The following is a 22,365-nucleotide window of genomic DNA, read 5'->3' as shown; positions in this document are numbered from 1 at the left end:
CTGAAATCAAATTTAAAGGAAATATCTACTAAAAGAGACAACAATCGAAAATGCTGTCTTGCATTAAAATTATTATACCTCTTATCTCTCTGATGGCTTTTGGACATGTAAATAATTTGAAACACATAAGCGAATATCCGTTTGATAATTATCCTTATAGAGTTTGCTTGTGCCCATGGAAGTGGAAGACAAATGCCTGACTGAAAATAACACAACCCGAATGGATTTATATGCCAAGATTGATCAAGCAAAAACTGAGGGACATTTCGAAAATATCGAAATGAATTACATGTGCTATGTGCACTGCGCAGCAGCCGAGCTGGAGATTCTTGACGCCAACGAGCAATTGGACATTGAGGTGTTCAAGCAGATGGAGCACTTGCAGGAGGAGAATGCGGAAGTTATCGAGGAATGCCATCGCGTGATTAGCCAGGTCGAGGACAAGTGTGCTTATGCCTTTCAAATGTTGGTATGTTATATCAAAAACTATCGTATAGTGGAGTACCTTAATATAATGCCAGGCAAACAATAATTTGCTGAGACGCGACAGAAACAAAACTAATGCAATCGATTTTTATGAATAAAATGATTTTGTTTTATTTTATCTGTTTTTTTTTTTTCCAACAATGTAGTTTTTGCACATTCTAAAGATAATAAATTTAATTGTGGATATTTAATAAAAAATACTGTCAAATGCAATAAATTAATAAGCCGGCCACATTTGGCTGATTTGCATAATTAAATAAAATTGGCCTGCGTACCACGGGGCGTATGAATCAAATTAATTGCATTGGCGTGCCGATTTAATTGATTTGCGATAACTATATGCACACACAGTAATCAGCATAGTTAGAATTAACATACATATACATACATATACATGCATATGTATGTGTATATGGATAAATATAGTTGTATATGTGTCATAAAATAATAATAGATGATTGCTGATAACAGCCGAAGGCCTTTTCAGTACAAATGTATTACGTTCGTTGGTCTGTTGTTGTTGCTACAGTTGCTGTTGCTGTTGCTGTTGCAGTTGTTGTTTGCCGTGTGTGCCAGGAAAAAACATTTTGCTTTTCACAATGCAATTCCGTTACAGTTTTACGCTGTTTTTCTTTATGCCAGCAGCGCATGCAACGGAAGTTGTCACGATGCATTGTTGCTGCTGTTGTTGTTATGTGAAAAGAAAAGGCGCACAGCTGCAGCAGCAGCAGCAGCAGCAACACCCACACACTTGACTGGCTCCGGTTTTGCCTCTGGCTGCTATTGTTAGCCCGGCTTTCGATTGTCATTTCAACTTTACGCGCTTTGCATACATGTGTGTGTGTGTGTGTGTGCGTGTATGCATGGGTGTTTACGTGTGTGGGGCGTGCCACATTAGCGGGAAAAAGAAAAATATGGTCATGTATTGTCAACACGCCCGCGCCCACGCGTCGTATGAGTAACGCGGCCGCGTCTGCCACGTTTCTCGCGCCATGTCAACATGCAAAACAACAGCGAGGCGGAAGCACATTGTGAACGCTACACGACTTCTCTATGCAGCCCTGCCCACCCCTCACAACGACATGATGAGGTGTGGCCGCTGCCTGTTTCTTTGGTCGTCGCAGCTCGCTGCAGCTGGTTACGGGAATGGAGCAATTATTATTTCGTAAATCGACGGAAGTTGTACAAGAGCACAGCAGCAAAAACTCTGCAGCCTGAAGCAATCAAACAGTAACAAGATGATAATTGGAGCACGCCAGCGGAATATCAAATATGTTTATAAGAATATCTTTATTTGCAGCGACCGCAGAGCCAAAGACTCAATCAGCTTGTGTTGATTTCAAGACTCGAGATTCTCAAACAGGCACATTGTGATATTGAAGGCGTATTCGCAGAAGTCTTCGCCTCCATCGTGGATTCTCTTGCACTCTACAAAGACCTCGCGATCCTTCGGTGTGAGCTCCTCATGCTCGCTGATCAGCTCTATGTCCACATATCCATTCGAGTCTAGAATGTCCATTTCCGTGGCCATGCAGTGCAGGTAGCACTTGTATTTCATGTCAATGTTATCCATATCTATATCCGAGTTGTTTTGGCTCAATAAACTTTCATACTCAACCCTCTCGATCTCGTTGTCGGCCAAACACTTTGTTACCATCTCATCCATTTCATCTTCTGCAAAACTCTGAGTAGCCAAATATATTAATAAGATACTAACATAATGACAAATCGATTTCACCTGCACACAAGCGAGTAAAAGGGCAAACAATATTGCAGCAAATGCATCCTTCGTACGATTGAACATTGTATTTAGCTTTGATTTTCTTTCGACACTGCAGCCATGCGAACTTTGCAGTGAGTTATATAGCTGTTTATTGAATCTATTTAAAATGTGTTATATATTTGAAAAGTTTTGTTATCTTGCTCGCAATCAACACGCTCTGTTTTCATTAGTGATGTTTTTGTTATTATATCTAGAGCATCAGAGCTTAATTTCTGTTGATTCATGAAATTTGTCGTGATCGCATGTAACTTTCTAACTAACCAGATAACATTACAAAATTATTAATTAACTTAGGTTAAATATTAATTTTAGTCATCCATTGCACTACAATCAAGTATTATTCAAGTAAAGACTTCATAGACGTGCGGACGAGCCTTTAAGTCCCTTTTGATGAAATTTAGTTTTAAGTTGACTTCACGACTGTGCACCATATATTCTACTGCAAGCCAGGTTTCTTTTGAATTGAAATATTGCTTAGGAATTAAAATATTATTGTTTGTGTTAAAAACTATTTTGTTTATATTGAAAAAAAGTTGAATAGCTAATATACATTTTAAAATATTTTTCTTAATATAATTTTTATATTAATTACAAATTTTTGATCAATTAAAAATATTTAAAATTAATTTTAGATTTGTTGGTATTTATGATTACTTACAAACATAAATATGTTTTTAATTTTTCAAGCTTTTATAGCTCTTTGTGGATTGATTGTTGTTGACATGTTTCTCAGGCATCTGAACTTCGAGAAATTATTTTACGTCCATTGTATATTCTAGCATTAGACAATACAGGAAATCTTTAAAATATTCATTACTTATATTACGTTATATGCAGCTATGTGAAAGGTATGAAAAACAAAATATTTGGGGCTTCAAATTCTATCTATGTTTACGAAAAGCTAATATTTTCTAACCACTGAAGGCATAACTGCAGGCATCTTCAGCTCCATCGAGCGTTTTTTACTTCTTGACGGCATCGATAAATGTGTAACTTAAGTTCTCAAATTGAATCACCAATACTATGTCATACAATCCATCGGAGTCTATGCAGTGCAAATACCATTTGTATTTTGGTTCATAAAATCCCCATATTCAGTTCTCTTGATGTATTTATCAGCCAAGCGTTTAGCAACTCTGTTTAAATTCAAATTAAATTAATACAAGTTCATTAGTCAAAATATATTAAATAGTTTATTATTATTTTAACCTGAGCAAGCAAACAAGCAACAGGAATCGCAATGGGCAATGCATACTTCATGCAGTCAAATATTTCACTTGATTTTGATTTAATTGCAACACCAAAACTGAGTAGCCTGCTGTAATATGAGCTTTCGTTCGAGCTTTAGTTAGTTATGAAAATATATTAAAAAAGTTTGCGTATCATGTTTGCAATCAACATGCGCATTTTATTCACATTATATTCGCATATATTTATATTTATAGAGTTTTCAGCAGTTATCTAGAGCATTTCGAGTTGTTTGTTGCCTCATGAAATGGTCGAGTTTGCGTTTTTAATTGGACGTTGAGCTGCCCAGAAATCAATTGATAATAATCACATTTTGTATAATGAAAATTTTTCGTATGCAATTATATAAACAATATTTTCTTTTGTTTTATTTGTTAGTTGGCACTTTAAATATATCCAATAGGTATTTGTGCTCTTTGACTTGGCCTCAGATATCTGTAAAGTAACAGGTGAGCAGCTTACAGAGCAGTCTAATGTTTGTTCTATTAAAGTTTAAACATGCAACTTCTATTACCGAAATGCAAACCTGAAACATAATAACAACAGCAACAGCAACAGCAACAACAACAGCTCGAAGAGCACGCGCCAAAAACTCACGTAAATTTCATTTTATACGCAGTGAAATTCGCATAACATTTCCTGTCAACATATTTTGCCACACTTTGCTGCAAAAATGAAGCGACAATGCAGCAGTAGCAGTCAGGCCATTATGCCCAGCACACACACACACACATAGAGAGAGAGAGAGCGACAAATTGGTCTGACAGCATCGGATGGGACATTTCTAACTATGCGACCTCAACACCAGTAACCAACACCAACCGAGCACCCCTCACTCTGCCACGCCCTCCGTGCCAGAGGCAGCCCTTTTCTCGGCAAAGCGAAACGCGCTACAACAAATGAAAATTCCAAGAATATTCGCATTCGCAGTGAGTTTTGGCTTTTGCGGCTGCCAGTCGCTGTTTACTTGGCTTCCCCGGTTATTTACGGCCTGCAAATTTTTTGCCTTCCTATTTGGTTTTCATATAACAGTTTTTTGTTTTGCTTTCTGTTCCCGGTTCATTGTTTGGCTGCTTGCCAAAAGGGAAATATGTGTTGTGAAAATTGCACATTTTTATAGCCATCGCTAGGTGCTAAACTATGGCTATCTCTACCGCTTCTCATTGCCACGCCCACTGCCCACTGCCCACTTGCCACTTTGTCACTCCACCCACGACCTTTTTAATTGCGCCAGCATTTTTTCCCCCTCTCCTTTATCAATTTTTGATTTGTAACTGAATTTCCATGCAGAGCATTTTGTCATAATTTGATTAGGGCTCCTCGTTTTTGGCCACGTCAGTGGCTAATTAGCCCTGTGAAGCTGCCACGTACATGGCTCGTTGGGCTCGATGCATAATTTATTTTCATAGCCAGCAATGCCGCACAATTGGCGAGCATTTCGTAGTAAAGTCAACAGAATATCGAAGGGAGTTAGGATGGATCTGAAATGCTCTTTGTGAATATATTCACATATGGGAATTATAAATATAAATTATATAAAGTTTTGTTAGAGGGTAACAAAGAGATGGTAATCTTACCTAGAATAGCTTAAGATTTTAATAAATGCAACAATAAAATAATATATAATTTTAATAATTAGTTGTATTCATTATTATTATATTTTATTATTTTATTTTATAAATTTTACACAATATGTATATTTATACATATACTATAATTCCATATACATATATATTTATTATTATATTTTTTTAGTACATAATTTGATTGCATGTTGAGTCTCCTAAGCCATAAACTCATAAAAAATAAATAAAATAAATAAAAAGAAAAAATAAATCAGCCCAATGTGAAATAATTTCGCATAAATGTAAAACTTAAATTTTAAATATGTGAAATTCGAAATTAGAAAAGCGTAAATAAAATTAAGAAATTAAACTATGTTTATCTGCACTTTGAATGCAAAGAAATGAAATGTAAAGCCGAATACTTCGATTTATAACAACAGTGGCTGCCAGTTGTAAATTGATGCAGTTAAGTGAAACTCTAACATATGCTGCCAGTGTGGAGGAACAATTTATATAAAGCCCCATTGAAAGTTCATCCACATACCTGTTACAATACACACACACACACACACACACACACGCACGCACACCCACGCACACACAAGTAGATGCATATTTGCTACATTGCTTTGCAAAGCTTGAACTCATATTTCATAGATTATAATATCAATGGGAAGGGAGAGTGAGGGCGTGAGATGGTGGCAAAGTTTTGCAGTCAGTTTCTTGAAGGTTAAGCAACACAAACAATGTGGCCTCCTGACATCTCTTGCCATTTATTAAACATGTCAGGGATGCAAGTGGAAAGCTGGGAAACTGGGAAACTGTGAGCCGGCAGCTGTAACCGGTAGCTGCAGCTCTTCAAGCAGCTTGTCGCTTGGGTGCCACCTATGCGATTTTCTACTCTATGCAGCATTAAAAAAAAAAAAAAAAAATAGAGGGAGAAGAAAAGAAAAATAAGAAGAAGACAGAGACTTGCTATGCACAGTATAAAAGTAATGTGTAAAACTTTGGATGCTTAGCGTAATAAAAATAAATAGCACGCGATTCGGGCATGCATGGCACGTATTTTGCATGCACTTTGATGCCACGCCCACAGCCGCACAACAAAACGCCCACAAAATATGCATACATTGTCGGCACGTGCACGCATACAAAGGAATTTCCAAAGACATTGCGGGACATGTGCAAGGGCGGTGCACGCATGAAGAGGGAGACAGAGAGAGAGAGAGCGAGAGAGACAGTTGTTGCAGCATTACAGTCAGCCAGGGAAACTGAGACTGAGACTAATTAATTGCCAAAATGCCGATTGCCGAACAGCCAGACACTGGGATTTGTAGCTGAACAATGGCTGCTCGGGTCACTTAGCAGCTTGGATGGAGCAATTAGTGTCGTGTCGGCCGGATCAGACGCCAAGTAGGCTAAAATCCTTAGCATTTGGCAGTGCATCAAAACAAACAGTCGCCATTTCCCTAACAGCTTGAGGTTCGCGCTGAGCTGGAGTCGTTCGCTTTGAGTTCGCAGTAATTGCAAAATTTTTAATTAAATGTCAAGTGCTGGGCGCTTCTCTAAGCGTTCATAACTGCCAATGGGCACGCTTTAAGTTGTGGCCTGTGGGCTGCGGGCTGCGGGCTGCGGGCTGCGGGCTGACAGCTAGCTGACCAGCTGACCAGCAGCTAGCTGACTTGGCTGGAAGGTTGCTCAGGTCGGGGGCGGGTGCCAGAGCGAGACCCGAGCTAAGAGCTATGTCCGGTGCGGACTTTGGTCATTTTTAACTTTCCGTGCGATTTGTACGCCTGGCTGCATTTTGTGACAATTTTTCGCTTAGTTTTAAAACTCATAATAAGGGTATCTTGGGGTGCTCGGGGCAACTTTATTTAATAATAGTATATTTCATAATTTATGAATAATATTTAAAAAATGAATAATTAATTGGAGAATATATGCATGATAAAATTTAATTTAAATATTTAGTAAACATCAAGTGTTTATTTTTCTATTATGTTTGCATTTTTGTAAAGCTAAACTAATGTTCTTTGATACTGTTTTATGTTGGAAAAGTTTTGACAAGCTTAACGAGCTTTAGAGCATACCCGCTGCTCTCTTCTTCAGTTAAGTTCTTCTATGCGCTCTATTATATTTCGGCTTGCAACTATAAGGCTTAAATTTTCGGCTAAGCGCTTTGTGAGTGAAGAGTTTTAGTTTTGTTTGCTTTGAATACCCTATATTGTTTGTAATGCTCAAGTGGGGTATATATGAAGTAATAATCATTATATTACCTTTAAAAAAATATGATAAAATAATTATAAATTAAATTCTACTTTGTTTTCAGCTCTAAATAATATATGAAATGATTGAAAAATCCTATTTTGTTTTTGTAATTATAAAAAAAATTAAATAAAAAATATAAAAATTTAGCTGGTTTTCAATGAGTTCTGAATTCTTATAAATTTACGAAAAAATTACTATTTAGTATAAATTTGATGAATATAGGCTTTGATAAATAGCTACCTAATATTGGGAAATTATATCGTAAAGGAAGAGTGAAAATAAGATAAGAGCAAAGAGACAGAAGAAAATAGGCAAAATTTCCATTTATTTTACAATCATTTTATTTTGTAAAGAATATTTTCATTGATGAATTTTTACCATTTACTATACATTCTCCTGATAACAAAATGCAAATAAATATCAAATATTAATAATAAAAATATGCTGAGCAATAAAGAGATATACATGCATCTACGTTTTCGCATATAGATCAGATATATCGCATATCTGATATGTCACGAAGAAATTAGTTTACAGGATATTTGCTTCGTTTCGCATTTTTGGCAAGTTTTACAATTTCTCATCCTCTATTTTTTTTTTTTGTTTTTTGGTTGTCCGTTAACTAAAAATAAACCGAGTGTTAAACGTGGCTTACACGTTGGTCATTTTTATTGCCAGCGTGCGCCGTCAGCCGTGAATAATCGCATTAGTTGCGAAATTAAAAATTACAAAATAGAATAGATAAATCCACCCACGGCCGGGCGCCGCTAAGCCTTTTGTTGGCAAACGGAGCAACTACTACTATTAACTAGCCAAGCCGTTTTCGGCACACGGCTTCGCATAATTTATATTAAAAAAGTCTGTCCGTATCCGTGCCGGTGTCGGTGTCGGTGTCCGTGTTGAGGTGTCCAGCAGTTGCCTATTTGCAAAGATTTACTGCTAATTGAATTACTCGGAAAGGGATGCTATACGGCGTGCTCAAATTTGTTAAGCTCCCTTGGAAGCCTAATGTCCTGGAAGCTAACTAGCTGAAGGGTCACCAAAAAGGTGTGGCAGCTGCCACTCCCACCACACACACACACACACACACACGCCGCTCTCATATGCCCATCGAAAAGTTTTTCTCACGGTTACTTAAACAGGCCAGTCGACCCTTCAAGTTGAGGCTCGTTTTATGAATGGCGTCCAGGTTAAAGAGGGCTTAGTTGTAATTTGGATGAGCGCCTGAATGATTTATTGATCAACTGATGGGCTTACAGTCTCCTGACAAATTATTTCGATTCATATTTGCGCCTAAGCTGCTGTCCTGCATTTGGCCTCATTGTTTGTTTGCCTATTAAATTATAGCCGAGTTGAGAAAGTGCATGCTCAACTGTACTAGATGCGAGCTGCTTGCACGTAATTTCTTGCCATCCTGCTTCGCACAAATAATTGCATCCTTCAACACTTTGTGCGCTTTATTTGCGTTGCCTACTTTCAGGCGCTGGGATTAAATGCGCTCCAATTCGCTCGCTGGCTGCTCGCCTGCCTACATTATTGAGTTTCTTCAAGTCATATCTTTTATGCATCTCTCACTTTGACCGGCAAATGCAACAGACAGCTGCAATGGACACCAGCATCCAGCCAGCTGCTCCCCTCGCTTCCCGCTCCCCTACCATTTGCTCCTGTTCGAACACAATTTTATTCTCCTCGAGCGATGGCCGGCAGCTGCCCGACTTGAAAGAAAGAGTAGGGCAAGGCGGAGAGTGTGTGCGTGAGAGAGAGATGGAGAGGGAGAGAGAGAGGGAGAGCAGCGTGTAAATTTAAATCAAATCTTCAGGCATGGGGCGAGTATTGAAATGAAATCAATTTCTTTTGTGCGGCATTTGAAAGGTTTCAAATGATTTTCAATTGTTGCTGCTGCCTGTTGCCAGTTGCCCGTCGCCTCTTGCCCCTTCCTCGTTGCTTGTTGCCTGTTGCCCGTTGCCTGGTGGCCAGGCATTGACAATCTGTTGAAGCGTCTTATATACTATATCGCCTTGGCCCCTCACATATCAAACTCATAATCCGATTTCGGTGTTAAATGATTTTTCCACGTATTGTGCGATTCAAGTGACTGTGTTGTTCAGCTCTGTGTGCGTGTGTGTGTGTGTGTGTCGAGCTTAGCAACTTCAACTTTAACCCCGACACATGAGGTTCAATAGACATTGTTGCAGCTGCTGTTCACGCATGTGTGAGCGTGTGTCCCTTAAATTCCTGTACTTAACCCTTTTGACTGCACTTGCAGGCGAGACGACTCATTACTTGAGTGCTTAAATGGGCGTCTGTTGTTGCCGCTGCTGTTGCTGCTGCTGCTGTTGCCTTTTGTGGCAATTTTGAGTGTGCTCTAGAGTTTTTAACTAAAACAACAGCAGGCCAAAGTCATCGCCGTTCCCATCATCATCATCATCAGCATCATCATCATCATCATCATCTGGCTTCTCAGTTGTATCGCAGCAGGTGCAGCTCCAGCTGCCTGGTTTTGTTTGTTGTAGAGTGCGCGCCAAGCGTCATTGATGCTGACGTTGATGTCGTCCTCTCGTTCCCTCGTCCCCTCGTCCTCTCGACCCCTCGTCTCTCTGTCGACGGCATCTCCTTCATTCCTATAGTAGTCGTCAAGCTGCCACTTGTCACATGGCAACAGTTTAGTTTTCTAACCACTTGCAGCCAGTCGACGACACTCACACACACACACACGCACACAACTCAACACACACACACTTGAGTGCAAGTGCGCTTCAAGTTGCACTTTTACATACAGCAACGGAAATCAACGCTGTGCAAAAAGTGCCCCCAGTCGCCGGCAAATGAATGGAGAGCAGCTGAGAGGGGCGAGGGCAACTGAAGATCGGGTAGGCGACGTTTATGTAGTTAAGTCGTTGTCGCCACACAAGACAAGGCAGCATAGACTAGGACAAGTGCTATACTTTCATTAATTATAAAATAATATGTTTTAAAATTTACAAGAATTGTTTAAATATTCGCTGTTGAATTTAAAAAAATAAAATACAAATTAAATTTTGTGAAATTAAGTTAAATTCAATTAATTAATAATTAAAAAAATATATAAAAATTAAATATAAAACCTTATGCGAATTTATAAAACAATAGGTAGATAATTAAAAATAAATTTCATATATTATACAAAAAAATGAATGAAAAAAAAAACACTTTCAAATATAATATAAAAAATAAATGAATAAAAAAAAATATAAAGAAATAAAAAAAAAATTTATAAAAAAAAATATATATAAAAAAAAATAATAAACATTTTGAAAAATAGATAAAAATTAATTAAAATTTTCATATTTATATATTTACAAGAACATCAAAATACTTTTTGGTTTGAAAACACGGTTTATAATTCAATGAAAACAATTTTACACAAATTTAAATATTTTAGACAAATAATACAATGATAAATTTTGAAAACATATTAAGAAATGTACTTTTGACTTAAATTATATACAAAAGATTAAATAAAATATAACATTATGTTTAATTTATTTTTAATACATTTTTTTAAGAACTAATAATTATTTACACATAGTCTTTAAATCAAAAGTAGAGTAATTTCCTTATGTAATTAAAGAAGAAATTGACTAAAAAAGTGTTAAAACATTGTCGAAACATCTCATATCTCAACAAAATATATATTTTATTGTCTTTTAAATGATTCACGCAACTCAAAGTTAGTTGTAATCCTCTAAGCTGACATCTACAGGGTATGTTGCGTCGCACATTGCTAAGCTAGATGTCACTGCCATTGCTGTTGTTGTTGTTGTTGCTGTTGATATTGTTGTTCTGGTTGTTTAAGTACATTGCTTAGCTTGCTTTTTTGTTCCTCTCTTAGTCCTTACATGCGCATGTCAAAAGGTCATTGGTTGGGTAAACGTCCCGACAGTTGATTTAGCACATTGACTGAGGCCAGACTTTCTTCATTTGCCGAGCTGAGTCTATTTTAAAGCAGGCCGGCTAGCCACAAGCTCTTCAAAACTTGCCACACTTTTCGTGTGCGCCCCAAGGCAGCTTCAATTAGTTAGCTCAGCCTGCTCCATGACTTTGTCCAGCTTGCACTTATTTCTGCTCCTGCCGACGCTGCTTCTGCTGCCTCCGGCCCCGCCCACCATCGAGCCAGCTAGCCACTTAGTTGCTCAGTAGATTTCCCGCTCTCCGCTTGCATTTGTATGCATTCCAAATATTTGTGTTGTCCTTGTTGTTGCCCTTTTGTTGTTGTTGTTGCTATTCTGGCAACAGCTGCGCTCCAAAAATTGTGTAAGTAATTTAGTAAAATATTATAAAAATATAAGAAAATAAGCAACAAATTGCAAAACATTTTTGGTCACTTTGTTCTATTTGCAGATATTACTCTGCTTGTTGTTTTGTTGCCTCTGCTATTGTTGTTGGCTTCGTTGTTTTTGTCATTTCTGGTCAGTTGGTTTTCTTTGCTGGCGAACAACCTCTTAAAGCATAGCGACTACTCTTAGCTTCTGGGCATAACAGAGCACTTAAACTCACCATAGAAAATTTAAATATTTTCAATTTTAATTTTTGATATTGCATAAAACGATTATTTGCTACATCTTATAAGAAATCGATAGATAGAGAGCAGGCAATATGGAAGATTATATGCTCCTAAATAATTTAGAGAATATGATGAAAATAAGAAAAGTATTTAATGTTGGATTTTTTTATGGCATTTGAAAGGATATTTAAAACTTGCAGGGAGTAAGGAACAACGTGGAGTTTATGTGGGTGTCTAAAGATCTTAATGTTTTATTTATTACTTAAATAATACATATTTGTTATATACATGAATATATATTACAATGAAATAGGATGATGATATATGTTATATGTTTTGTATATGTTATATATGTATATATGTATATAGAACTAAGTTTTCTTTCGTTTATTTATCATTATTAATTTTAGTTAGCTTGTTCTCAGATCTTATAAGCTATTTAAAGATATTTATATATAAAACAAATTTGAAATAAGAAATGCCAGAGAAAATTTAGTACAAATTTCGTTTAAAGTTCAAATAAATAAAAATTTATCAAAAATAAATTTGACTAATTACTACATTAAACAAAATCATCATTGCTAAAATTTATTTCAAATCTAAAATTTATTTATTTAAAATTTTAATTAACATTTAAAAGCGATTTAGCATTGCTAAATGTTGCTTTGAAAATAAAACACAATAATTGAAGTAGTTTAAATATCAACTCAGTTGGATATCTTCCGAGGGTAAACTTTGTAAATGTTTCTTTGGGCTTTGGCTCCACTTCGTGTGTGGCGTGGCACAATATTTGTGTACATGTGTGCATTGTTGCATAAGTTGTAAAAATAACCTGCTGGCAGACGCTGCCAGTGCCACATGGCGAAAATATTTAGTTTCGATACGCTGCCTTTGGGCTAAACTCATTTTAATGCAAATTTTTAGCCAAGAAGCTTGAAGCTAGCACGCTGCCAATGCGTATGTGTGTGTGTGTGTGCGAGGGAGAGTGTGTGGGTGTGCTAGAAAATGACTGGGAGTAAGTGCATAAAATTTAATAACTACTGCCAAGTATTTAGCCAGAATATGAGCATAGCTAAGCGATCGCATCGCATCCCCCCGCCTGGGGGGCAGTTGGAGCTACTCGCATGCACTTTGCAAAATTATGCATAGATACTTGATGAGAAATTGGCGAATGTTGACCCCAAACTTCAATTGCAACGAGCTGGAGCCAGCGGACAAGTGGCAAAGTGAGCCTTACCTTTGGCATCAAGTGTGAAAAGAATTTTAAATGTGTGCAATTACTCAAGAGTTGGCCACACACACACACATGCACACACACACACGCACACAGACGAGTGGAGTACGGCGTGGACACACACCTTTTTGCCGGGCACAGATTTATGTGGCTTGGTTTTTGTGTGCTTGCGTGTGCGGGCCAAACTTTTGGCCATCCAACAGCTGACAGAGCTGCTGGCCAGGAGCTAACCAAGCGGGCAGCGCTGCCTAACCAGCAGCTTTTCAAGCTAATGTCCTCAATCCGTTGGCACTTGCAACTCCAACACTGTTGTTGTTGTTGCTGTTGTTGTTGTTGTCTGCTGTTGCATGACAAATGCTTTTGTTTACCCCAACATAATTCTTCTGTGATTGATGCGCATCCCTCCTGTGCCTCACTCTGTCACGGTTTTGTTTTCTTTTCTGATTTTGATTTTTTCTCTCCCTTGTTTTTTTTCTTTTTTGTGCTGTTTTGCTTTGTGCATGGCCCCTGACGAAAGGACTATATATTTTTGTCGCCTCGCTCTATGACATTAGTAATAATTCTGTCCAGACCTGTCGGTCAGCTCGTCGGCTCCATCCTCCCCGCGCGCTGTCAACACTGCAGCCCCTGCAGTCGCCTTATCTTAAGCTCCAGACTCTTGCCGTTTGCCTTCGCCTGCCTCTGAAGTATTTATGCTAAGGCAGGCCGCACTCTTAAAGCCATAAAGTGACTGGCCCAGCGCCTCACAGGTGTTTGGCATCATCATATTTTATGCACTATAGCTGCTGTAGAGCTGAAGTGCTGCATTTGGAATTAGAAAACAAGTTTGTGGCAGGAAATCAACAGAAGTAAACTATGAATATATAAAGCAAACTATAATACCTGCAAAAAGTTGTTAACTTAGAATAAGCATTGAAAGTCGCTTTAAATAATATATAAGGAAGAGCCAACAATATACAGAAGGTTGCTTTAAGGTGAATTAAAATTTGTTTATAATTATTTTGTACCGACACATAAGGATAATTAATGTCTATATTATATACTGCCAAGTAGCGAATCATACCAGGTAGAGCTGTAAACTTATGGGCTGCAGTCGCTGGAACTCAAATCAAAATATTCCCTGAATATTTACATTAAAACAGTTTGCAAATAAAACAAAAAAAATATTGAAAAAATGAAATATTAAATCGAAATCAAATTCACTTGTCATGCAAATATTTCAATATTTGCTTACGATATCATTTCTGCTCTGATAAATTGCGTAAAGGCAAAAAGAATTCATAATTGCAGTCAAAACTGTCAAAGACGCAGCACGCGATGCGCGCATAATGCAAAACTTTTATCAATGCAAAATCTGTGTGTGTAAGTTAATTTGCAAAAGTTTTCAGTCCCTCACCCCCCACCCCTGCCACCACTCTCCAGTGATGTGTAGGGTATTAAAATGCAGCACAAGTTTCCGACAGTTGCTGTCAATATTAAAAGTTTGCTCTTGGTAGGCATAGAAAGAGTGCCGCGTCGATCTATACAAAGAGTCAATCTCGTATGGCTGCCGGCTGAGAGTCGCGTATAATTTCACCGTTACACGGCAATTACAGAGCACACGCCACAAACTTAAGACTAAAGTGCAAATCAAACGAAAGGGCAGAACTTAAGAGTTGACGTCGCGTAAATTGACAGCACATTTCCGCAGCTTGGGGTGTGAGGGTGTGGGGGGAGAGTAAGGGTGCTTGGTTGTGTGGGGGGTGGGGTTGGCAAGTGGATGGCTAAGCTGTTAAAACAACTGACAACCACAGAAGTAGTGCGACTTTTACTGCGCTGCTGTTTCCGCTGTCGCTGCCTCTGCCTCTGCCTCTGTCGCTACCTCTGCCTCTGTCGCTGCCTCTGGCTGACTGCAACTTTGCGCTTCCGGCGACAGCCGCCAGTCGACGACAGTTGTTGAAAAGTCGACAGCGGCGCATTTCTTTGGCTCCACCTTCTGTTTCAGCTGCAGCTCCAATTCCAGTTCTCCCCGTCTTAGACGCTGCTGCTGCTGCTGCTTCTGATGCTTTTGTTATTGTCCGGGTGCTTAACTGTTGTTGATGTGCATTTGGCACTTGTTGTAATTGCAGTGCTTCCCCGCGTGCAGCTAAGCTCTGTGGGCCATAAAAAGTGTAGCACAGTTCTCAGCGCCAACTGCAATGAGCTGTTAAAGTCTGTTTAAGCAACTCGTTGCGAAATTTATTACTAAATTCCATTAACTTCGCCTGGACATTGCTCACAACCGCAAAACTATGCAAATAAGCTGAGAATTTATTATGTAATGCGCGCAATGCGCTGCACTTAGACGCCGCGCACAGCGGCAAGCGGGCCCCGCTCTACCCAGACTCCGTGAGATCAGCCTGGTCAGCGAGGGTGGCTTAGTTTCTTTGTGTGGGAATGAGGGCGAGTGGGACGTGGGGAGTCGGTATGGTGGGCCATGTTGATGCGACCGCACGTCAGCTCGCTAGCCCCGGCTGCTGGCCTAGTTCTTGGCGTTCTTTGCGGCCAGCTGAAAGCTTTTTGGTGTTGGTTAAGGTGCACAATGCGCCAAAAGTGTGTGCGGACGGATGTCTGCAAAGAGGAGAAGCTGCTTAGAGGGGTCTGCCCACAAGCGCTTGCCAGGTAATTGGGGCCAGCAACTCAAATTGTTGTTTAATTTCCCGTTAAAATATTAGTTTTCCCATTTAAAGTGTTAACGCGCAACGCTGAAATATTAAAACCCAAACGCAGGCAATGAAGAGGCCAGCTTTGCATTTCTAAAAAGATTTTTCGCTTCTGGATTGTGGGAGATTATGGTTGGGTTTAGTGATACTAAGATGAATAGTAGAGCTGACTTTATAAAATAACTAAAAATAAGTATTTTTAAGCACTCCAGTAAATCAAGATAATTTTACCTTAATTATGCTGAATGATTAACTATGCTTTATATTATTTTAATTTATATTATTTTAATTATATTATGTTATATGTTTTTATATAAGATTCGGTCTATTTACATGTTTATTAATATTAACATCAGCATCCTTCATTAATATATTTAAAAGGAATCTTATACTATATTTATTATATATGGATTTTTTAATTTTATCATCAGCACCCATCCACATCAGGTCTTATAATTAAATCGAATTCTCTTCAATTGTCTTGTGAAATTTATGCAAATTCTCGTATGGTTTGCACGTATCGAAAGCATTTCAGCAAAGACTTAAAGTATTTTATTTTGTTTTCGGTTAAATTGGAACGTTTTTGTATACAAATCCCCAGCGATGGCCGTCCATTGTTAAATGTATGGCTTTATGAGCGGCTTTTTTCTTCTTATTCGTTAACTTGCCAATTTATGCGCACCAACAAAAACAAATAGCCTCAAAAGCAGACAGCTCTTATAGAACAAAAAAAAGAATTGTGTGTGTATATATATATATAAAATAAAATTAAAATAAAAACAAAAGGAAAACATGCAGGAAGTGCAAAATCCGGCGATTATATATTTAAAAAAATTTAAATAAAAATAAAAATTAAAAGCGTCAGTGGCAGAGAATCAAGGGGCGAGTTAAACGTCTGTAAGCAGCAAGTGTCAGGCAAGCAATTGCAGCACCGATTGCGCAGCCAGAGCTGGAAGCAGGAGCAGGAGCAGGAGTAGTGGCAGGAGGTGGAGCGCTGCTCAATTTATGCATCAGCAACAACAACATGAAAGAAAAAGTCTGCAAGCAAACATATATTTATATGTCTGCGCCCACCAGCTGTGCGTGCATGTATGTGTGTGTGTGTGTGTCACTGTGTGTGTTTGACTGTCTGTATGTGCTTGTGGATGGTGCCATGCATAAATTCGTAACTTGACCGCTTTTAAGTTGCATAAATTCTCGAATCCAAAGTGTCAACAGCACGAAATGCTGTTGTTGATTGTTGCTGCTGTTGCTGTTGCTATTGTTGTTGTTGTTGCAGTTGCTGCTGCTGCTCCTGCTGCTGTTGCTGCTGTTGCTCAGCTGGCCATGCGTTGATGATAAGCTTTACGCGTTCGCTGCTTGATGTCGCATTGTTGTAAAATACAGCAACAACAGCCGACGACAACAACAGGAAGCGGCCATTGTGTTGGTGCAAGAAAGATGGCCGCTTTGATCCGTGTTGATATCAGGCCACTGCAACATCAACAGCAACAGCAGCAGTAGCAGCAGCAGCAGCAGCAGTGGCCGCAGCAGCTGCGAGAGTGTTGAAAAAATTGTGTGGATTATGCGACAAGTGCAGCGGGCAACGTCGACAAGGGGACAGAGGCTGATGTGGCTCGAACTGGGTCGAGCGATGCTGACCGAACAGAGGCTCTTTCAGTTTTTTCTCCCTTTAGTTAGTCTGCGTTTAGTTGTTGACTCGATGCGTCGCCTGCACAGCCGGGTCACCTATGCCCATTGTCATGGCCCCCCCTCTCTAACTGCCAGTCAGTGAGTGAGCGAGTGCAGCTGGACATCAGTGGAGGCGCAGTCTGTTCGCCAGTTTGTCACACAGCTCACACATTCGCATTCATTTAGAGTGACTCGCCTCGTTTTTAGCCAGCCCTCCCCAAAACTGGCCACATATGCCGGCGCCATGTAGTGTCAACGGCACTAACAAAGCCTCGTGCGCTGCGATTTCTATTGTGGTAACAATGGCATGATAAATCGCTGGGCATTTGAAATGTAATTAAACATATTGTCATAATTGAAATGAAAAATAAATTCAATCAATTGAATAACTCTAAAAAGAGATTATACTAAAACCGAGTCAGGAATATAATTCTGGTATGAATGTATCAAGTGCATAGCACCGTCAAAAATTAAATCCATATAAAAATTGTAACAATTGGAATTTAAAATATTCCCGCATTCAAAATGTCTTCATTATGAAATAAATAAAATATTATTTAAATAATTTAAAAATGCAATCTAATTAAAATAATTCTTTGCATCAAATAAAAAGAATAGTAAAAAGAAGACTTATTATATTATTACATATATTTAATTATATGATATTTAATTATAGGAAATTATATTAAGTTGAACTACTTTAAATATTAGATTATCATTGCAATAGAATAAGTTTAACAATAGAATAAGTTTATTCAACAACCTACATATATTGCATTGTATTATCCAAAAAGAATTTATGTAGTTTCTGTCTCATTTATATGATAGCAAAAAATAATAAGTTGAGCACTTCAATATGCATATTCGAGTTCTGCTTGGCAGCGGCTGTCAACCATTGACACTGTTCAGGCTCAGGCTCAGGCTCAGGCTCCGACTCAGGTGATGCAAATTAGGAGAGCAAGAAAGGAAAATTAAGCGTCTGCCTTTGGCGTTGGCAAACAAATAAAATTAATGCCAAACGAGTGAACAATATTGTTGAGATTTTTGGCAGCGCAAGCATAAGCAGCAGCACAAGTATTTTAGCTGGCATTTGTTTGCCTTAGACAAAGGCCAAGTGGAATCGAAAGAGCTGCAGTTGCTGGCTTAAGCACAGTGACGGAGAGAGTGAGGGATGGGGGCACAGAGAGTGAGTGGTGCAGGCATTTGGTGTGTGATGTTTTGTCTGCACACCTGGTGGAGCTTATTTTAATTTGATACCTTCATTTATTCCTGTGCGCGCACAACTTCAACAAAAGCAACTGAAACGCAACTTGAACGCGCTGTGAGCTGTGAGCTGCGAGTGGCAAACTGCAAGTTGTGCATCTCCTGCCCCATCTGCATCTGCATCTGCATCTGCAGCTTCATCTTTATCTCGATGTGCAGGTAACTCTTCGTGCGACTCCTGGCCAACTTGTTGGAAACTTCACTCTTAAGTTGCTTAAAAAGTTGTCACAGCGCTTAAGAGCTAAGCAGCTCAGTGCCCAATTGTGAGGCAACTGCTCCGGCTGCTCCGACTCCGATGCTATCAAACGGAGTAGGACGAGGCCAGCTGCAGTTGAGTGCAAATGAGTCGCTGTCCGTCTCCTCGTCCCCTCGCCTCATCGTCCGTTCGTCAAGTTGCTACGGCACCGAAAATCTCATCTGGCACTGACTTGCAGCTGCTTTTTATTGCCGTTGTCTCCGACTCCGACTCAGCCTTTGTCTGATGTCTTGCGCCCGCTATGCCTGGCATTTATTTATTTTTATGCTGTGTGCCTTTTTATTTTTTATTTATTTTTATTTTTATTTATTTTTTTTTGCTATCTCAACTTTTACTTCCCTTTTTGCTTAGGCGTAATTGTTGATAACTTGCTAAAGTTTTTATGCCCAACACCGTTAAAGGGTAACTGGGATGCATTTAATACGCAAAGTTTTACGTAACATGCACTCGCCTTAGACAGCTGATGGTTTGATATTTGATGCCACTCCACAAAGTTCTATCAACACTTTAACACAAACTCTGAGCTATACATGAATAGGGAAAGCTTAGTTATAAAAGAAGATTAGCTTTATAATATTAGTTTATAATTTTTTAATAATTAATTTGAAAAAATTAAAATTTATATTATCAAACGTGTTTGAAGGAGTATTTTTTTTTTTTTTTTTAATTTGATGTTTATGTAATATATTCATTTAATTTTTATATTGTATATAATAAAAAAAAGATAAGATTCTTTGTAATATTAGTCAACTAATTAGTGAAGACTTTGAATAAAATTTACTTAGTCTATGACAATCAAATGAAATAAGAACGGACAAAACAAAATGTAACTAGTTACACATTATTTGATTAATTTAAATTACTTTTACTATAAACAAAATTGTAAATAATGTTATTAGATATTTTAATTAAGCAATTATTAAGCTTAAAATATAACAAAGTTTTTTATACTAATTTGAAGTTCTTATTGGAACCAAAATATTTATTAAATTAATGTAAATTAATTATTAAATTAATGTAAATTTATTTTGAATATATTAAAAATAATTATAAAATTATTTTTATTTTTAATTTGACTTTTTAGCAAATTTAAGAGATTATAATAAAGTTAAAAAGAAAAATAAATGTATAAATAATTTTTCAAATTATGTATAAATAATTGCACTAATAATTAAAAAAATAATAATTTAATCATTTTTACAGATCAATCATATATGTGTAAATGAAGGAGTTGTCTTTGAATTAATTAAACTTTAAGTCTTGTGAAAGTATAAAAAGACTGTAAGGATTCCTCAATTTAATAATAGTTACAATTCATTAATTTGTTTACTAATAAGAAATCATTGTTTCTGTTTTTTGCTATTTATTTTTGTATATTTTTAATATTTGCATATTATATAAATAATTTGCTGCCGGTTAATTATTTAATTTCCTTGGGAAAAGGGCGTACAGATGTCACCTAGCCTGGCGCGACATTTTAGGCATTTCTACTCAGCTCAGGCCGCCCTTTTGCTGAATGCAACGTGAACTGCCTTGGCAGCCATTGTTTGTGCTGCCTGCTCGAGTGCTCGAAACTTTTGTAATTTTATTAAGGCACATGGCTCAAAAATTCGACAACAAGTTGACAAAGCCCTGTCAAAGATAAGCGAATGTTGCCATTAGCCCTCACAAGAATGCTAACTTGAAACAGCTGGACTCTGTCCTCCGTCCTCCGCTCTGCTCGGCCTCCCCCGTGGACGACTCCAGTTGCCTGCATCTTTGGCTCCATTTATGACCATTGCTCAGCACTGGCCCAAATGCAATCAATGGCGCACAAATTTGTGGTCCTGTCTGGGCAGAAAAGGCAGTTGAGCAGGCCAGTGGCCAGGCAGCTGGGCAGATACAGTAGGCTAGCCTGCAGACTGGCAGCTGGGCATTACCTTTCTAGGTAGCACAGACATCTGGCCGTGTGGGTGGTGCGGAATTCCTAGTTGGGCAGTTTGCTGTTGTTGATTGTGCGCCTCGTTTCGGTTAGCTTTTGAGTTTGATTTTACTTTTACTTGGCCGTCTGTAACTGCTGTTGCTGCTGCTGCTGCTGCTGTTGCTGCTGTGCTCTGTTATAGTCGGTGAACTGGCAAAGTGCTCCTTTGGTGCAATTTCATCACAATTTGGGTCAATTACACGCACTTGTCCAATTGAATATGCATGTGTGTGCCCATACATGTGCCTGTGTGTGTGTGCGTGCTAGTGCTACTCTCTTTTTCCAGTGCTCGGGCAGTGGCGCAGCTTAGCGTGCAAATGAGACCACGCCTGGCACTAGCAACTCCTGACTTACTTCTCCATAGGCTTTAACTGAGCCACTGCTTCCATGTTGTGTGCTTTCTGCCAGGGGGCTAAATGTGGGTGTGTGTGTGCGTGTGTGGGCGATGGCTTTAATGTTTCTTTTGCCTCTTGATTTCACTTTATTTTTGTTTTCTTTTCTTTTCGAGCATTTTGCACTGCGTCAGCCTGAAATTAGCATAGGAGCATAGCTCACTGTTGTGCGTTCAATCAACTTAATGAGCCGGCTCATTGAGCAATCGCCATTCGATTATGCCAGAATGTTGTTATTATGGATGTGGCCGCATGATTCTGACACACACTTGATGGGAAATCACATGCATGTAATATATATGGCATATCAATACACTCCTGTTCATTGTATATTGTTTTATTATTATTATTATTATAAAACTTTGTGAATAAGTGAAATGAATTTTAGTATAGAATATTATGTGAAGTATTTCTTTTCAAGTACTAGTTTCTTAAGGAACTGGGATAGTTACAAAAAGATTTCTAAATATATACATAGATATAAATATATTGGTATTTACCCCATTTACAGCTAAGAAAGATTCTCGATTCAGCTGCATGGCCATCAAGCTCTAATAAATCGCATATTATATTTAATATCTGCCACTCAAGCTTTTCTCTATTAAAAATCTCCTATACACAATATCAAAACATATATAAAGCTATGTAGGTATGTCTCTTTTACCCTAGTATTGATTACAGTTCTTTAACTCTTTCAGTTTCTTCGCTTCCTTCCACTTTCAGTTGACGTTTTCTTCCCAAAGACGAATGAAAATATACCAAGTTTTTCACCAGCAACTGCATTAAATGCACTGTACGAAATAAAGTGAAACAAAGGAGAGAAAAGAGCAGGGAGACGCGCGCACGGGCTGCAAGGCGAGTGCGAATAATTACTGGCCATATAAAACTGAAATGGTATCTGACCGAAAAAACAATAACAAATGTCCTGTATGCCGCGACTGCGGTGAATGTTGACAGGACGGCTGTCCTGTACTGTTGCTGCTGCTCCTGCTGCTGCTGGTGCTGGTGCTGGTGC

The 22,365-nt window shown here is 38.3% G+C and overlaps 2 protein-coding genes across 3 annotated transcripts in view; one reads left to right on the top strand and one right to left on the bottom strand.

Annotated features, from left to right (window-relative positions):
- Window positions 1–602, top strand: LOC108653144 (general odorant-binding protein 57c-like). The gene is made up of 2 exons (XM_018103458.3): window positions 1–107; window positions 161–602. Exons 1-2 carry the CDS (start codon window positions 51–53, stop codon window positions 530–532), a joined length of 429 nt encoding a protein of 142 aa, XP_017958947.2. The 5' UTR covers window positions 1–50; the 3' UTR covers window positions 533–602.
- Window positions 603–1,757: 1,155 nt separating this feature from the next.
- The window catches only part of Obp57c (Odorant-binding protein 57c), a 36,149-nt gene continuing 15,541 nt past the window's right edge, over window positions 1,758–22,365 (bottom strand). Inside the window, exons 2-3 of one of the 2 annotated variants that reach the window (XM_089261321.1) lie at window positions 2,225–2,299; window positions 1,758–2,170 (exon numbers count right to left, since the gene is read on the bottom strand). In XM_089261321.1, coding sequence (XP_089117447.1) covers window positions 1,826–2,170; window positions 2,225–2,290 — 411 coding nt within the window. In that variant the 5' untranslated portion in view covers window positions 2,291–2,299 and the 3' untranslated portion in view covers window positions 1,758–1,825. Of the gene's footprint in view, window positions 2,171–2,224; window positions 2,336–22,365 lie in introns of those variants that run through there. The other variant, XM_018103425.3, reaches the window with a different exon arrangement.

Source organism: Drosophila navojoa, chromosome 5, assembly GCF_054131105.1.
Source record: "Drosophila navojoa isolate 15081-1374.11 chromosome 5, UAZ_NAV_1.0, whole genome shotgun sequence".
In the NCBI taxonomy this organism is placed as follows: domain Eukaryota; kingdom Metazoa; phylum Arthropoda; class Insecta; order Diptera; family Drosophilidae; genus Drosophila; species Drosophila navojoa.
Note: the sequence above shows the minus strand (reverse complement) of the source record. Positions and strands in the feature narration are given on the sequence as shown.